Here is a 2,462-nt window from a genome sequence, read left to right as displayed (position 1 = left end):
CTCTTTGAAAACTGCAACAGAACAAAATTCTTGTACCTTTAAATACAAAAGGCAACAGGGAACAAACTCTGAAAAAGCCTCTATAACAGATAAGAAGGGGAGCTATGAAGGGGGTTTCACACTTTGTACAGAGTTCAATTTAAACAGGCACTGTAGTTCAAGCTGCTCTTGCAAAACTCTACTATCTACACACGAATGAAGTAATATTTATGAAAAAACATTCAAAGGACACTTTGAAAAAGCTTCCCCTGAAAGCAAGCATATAATATGCTGGCCAAATACCTTGAGAGTCCCCATAAAATAACTGGATTACAGAGTGAAGACCCTGTATCAACTACCAGCAAGCAGTCTTGTATGTTTATAGACAAAAGTCGGAGATTATCTGTTACTGCATTACCTTTGCTTCTTTTCACAATGTCAAGCCTGCTACTTTTGCACACTAAAGTCACAAATAATTTTTTGGACTGCAACTGCTACTGACCTGTTGTTAGTGCATTGTGAGCACTAATATAAGAAGACCAATATATTCCAAAAAAGAAAAAAAAAAAAAAAAAAAAAAAAAAGATACAGTTCCTGGGTTGAAAATACCATGCTCTAATTAGATGTTTCATGCTATTTCCCCAATGTAATGAACCAGTTCTTATTTTTCCAAATCCCTCCAGCATGTTTTCATATTTAAAGAATCCTGAAATATTACCTACATTCAGAGTACCTAAACTTGCATTACTTGGTTTTTACTGAAGAAAATATACATAACAATACCTTTCCACGTTCTGCCTGTGTGTAAAAGAAGGCTGATGATTTCTATTATATTCTTCACGTGCTGCAAGCCTGGTTTCTGACACCTGTAAAATTTATACATATTAAAAGTTACAAAGCAAACAGATATAGCTCTGTGTTGTAGATTAAATCTTTATGTTAAATAAAAAGGGTGCATCAAAGGTCTCATGCTTTAGCTACTCTGCAAAGAAAAATTATCACATTCTTTGGATTGTTGTTTCAGAAGAACAAACATGACTGCAGCACAGAGGTATGCCGCATAACAACACAAGTCTCTCGTTGTGAATTTAAACTGCAAAAAATAAATAAAGAGAATAATTTAATTCTTCCACCACATGTAATACTCAGGGAAAAAATCAAAATGTGATTATGACCAAGACAGATAAAAGTATACCTTCCGTTAATGCATGCCAGCAGTTGCATTCCCTCTGAAGAACTATGAGCTAATCCTGCACAACTGATAACAGTGGAAATGTTGCCCAAGTCCTTAGTTTACAGTTATTTTAAAAGCACGACAGCTCTTCTCTGAGTCTTCTATTTTGTTCCCACAACACATACTTAACAGTTTCACAGTTTATTAATAGAGTTTCAAGACATTTGTGCAAAATGTATGGAACTGATTTGTTTGAAGGGGAGACAGTAAAATTCAATAGAATAAAAAACGCCATGACACAAGTGACATTCAAAATGAAGTTTCTACACAACTGAGTGGTTAACGATCTCATTTTCTCTTTATGTAACTTTTCAGTAGTAACCAGCACAACAATGAAACGCTTACAAACCCGACTAAATCCCAGCCTAGCAACGTGCTGAGGACAACGACCACAACACAAGACGCTCACTTAGGGAACAGGAAAAGTAACACAAACTGTAATGGACAAAAAACACAGCAAGCTCTCCGTGAATACGTATCAATCCCAATTTTGTTACCCCAGAGACGAAGAGAAACTGCTGCAGATGTTCTGAGACTACCGAGCATCACGCAGATCCCCACCACCTCACTATTTCATATATCCCATTGTTCACTTGTTACCAACCAGATCTTCTCTGTCTTAATCATGGAAGACTAGGACATCTTGGGATCAGAATCATCCTATTTTGTTCAACATTGCATAATACTGGCAAACCTCATAAGTTTAATTCCTAAGTGTTTTGGCAATACAAATACAAATGCCAGTTTTGCTCAAAATGTACACAGCCTTCCTTGAAAGTTATACTTGAAGCATGTTCTCCCAACAGAAATAAAGGCTCCACTAAATACAAACTACTAGGCAAAGTTTACAAAACAGCAATTGCCACAGATTTCCAGAACAAAATATACTTCTCTTCATTTTTTTCAGTTTTCTGCTAAACAGAGAAAAGAATCCCCAAAATTTACCATAGCCTTAAGCAGTGGTCTCTTACCTTCTCATCTTCCCACTGGAAAAAGTTACAATCTCTTCTATCCCTACAAGCTGAACAAGCATAAAACCTTCTTCCTTCCTCTTCTCCTTGGCTGGTCTTTACAAACAGAAGAGCGGGACCTGAAGGACACACGTGATACACGATGACACACGGGACACCAACAGGTCTGGTTTAACGCTTCCCCTGCAAGCGTCAAGCTCCCGGAATAAAGCGTTAAAAGAACACCACCCCTCGCAGGGGCGCCGAGCAACACAGACGCCCCGGGAGGTGCCAACCCC

The 2,462-nt window shown here is 37.9% G+C and overlaps 1 protein-coding gene across 6 annotated transcripts in view; it reads right to left on the bottom strand.

Annotated features, from left to right (window-relative positions):
* ANAPC4 (anaphase promoting complex subunit 4) overlaps positions 1-2,263 on the bottom strand; it is a 32,592-nt gene extending 30,329 nt beyond the window's left edge. For 5 of the 6 annotated variants that reach the window (XM_035903482.1, XM_035903486.1, XM_009648042.2 and 2 more), the window contains exons 1-4: positions 2,185-2,263; positions 1,175-1,229; positions 763-845; positions 1-36 (exon numbers count right to left, since the gene is read on the bottom strand). The exon at positions 1-36 is cut by the window's left edge and continues 202 nt beyond it. In XM_035903482.1, the coding sequence (XP_035759375.1) occupies positions 1-36; positions 763-845; positions 1,175-1,203 (148 nt within the window). In that variant the 5' untranslated portion in view covers positions 1,204-1,229; positions 2,185-2,263. The remainder of the gene's footprint in view (positions 37-762; positions 846-1,174; positions 1,230-2,184) is intronic. The other variant, XM_035903489.1, reaches the window with a different exon arrangement.
* Positions 2,264-2,462: the final 199 nt, after the last annotated feature.

This window comes from Egretta garzetta, unplaced genomic scaffold, assembly GCF_000687185.1.
Source record: "Egretta garzetta isolate BGI_Z169 unplaced genomic scaffold, ASM68718v1 scaffold151, whole genome shotgun sequence".
Lineage (NCBI taxonomy): Eukaryota > Metazoa > Chordata > Aves > Pelecaniformes > Ardeidae > Egretta > Egretta garzetta.
Note: the sequence above shows the minus strand (reverse complement) of the source record. Positions and strands in the feature narration are given on the sequence as shown.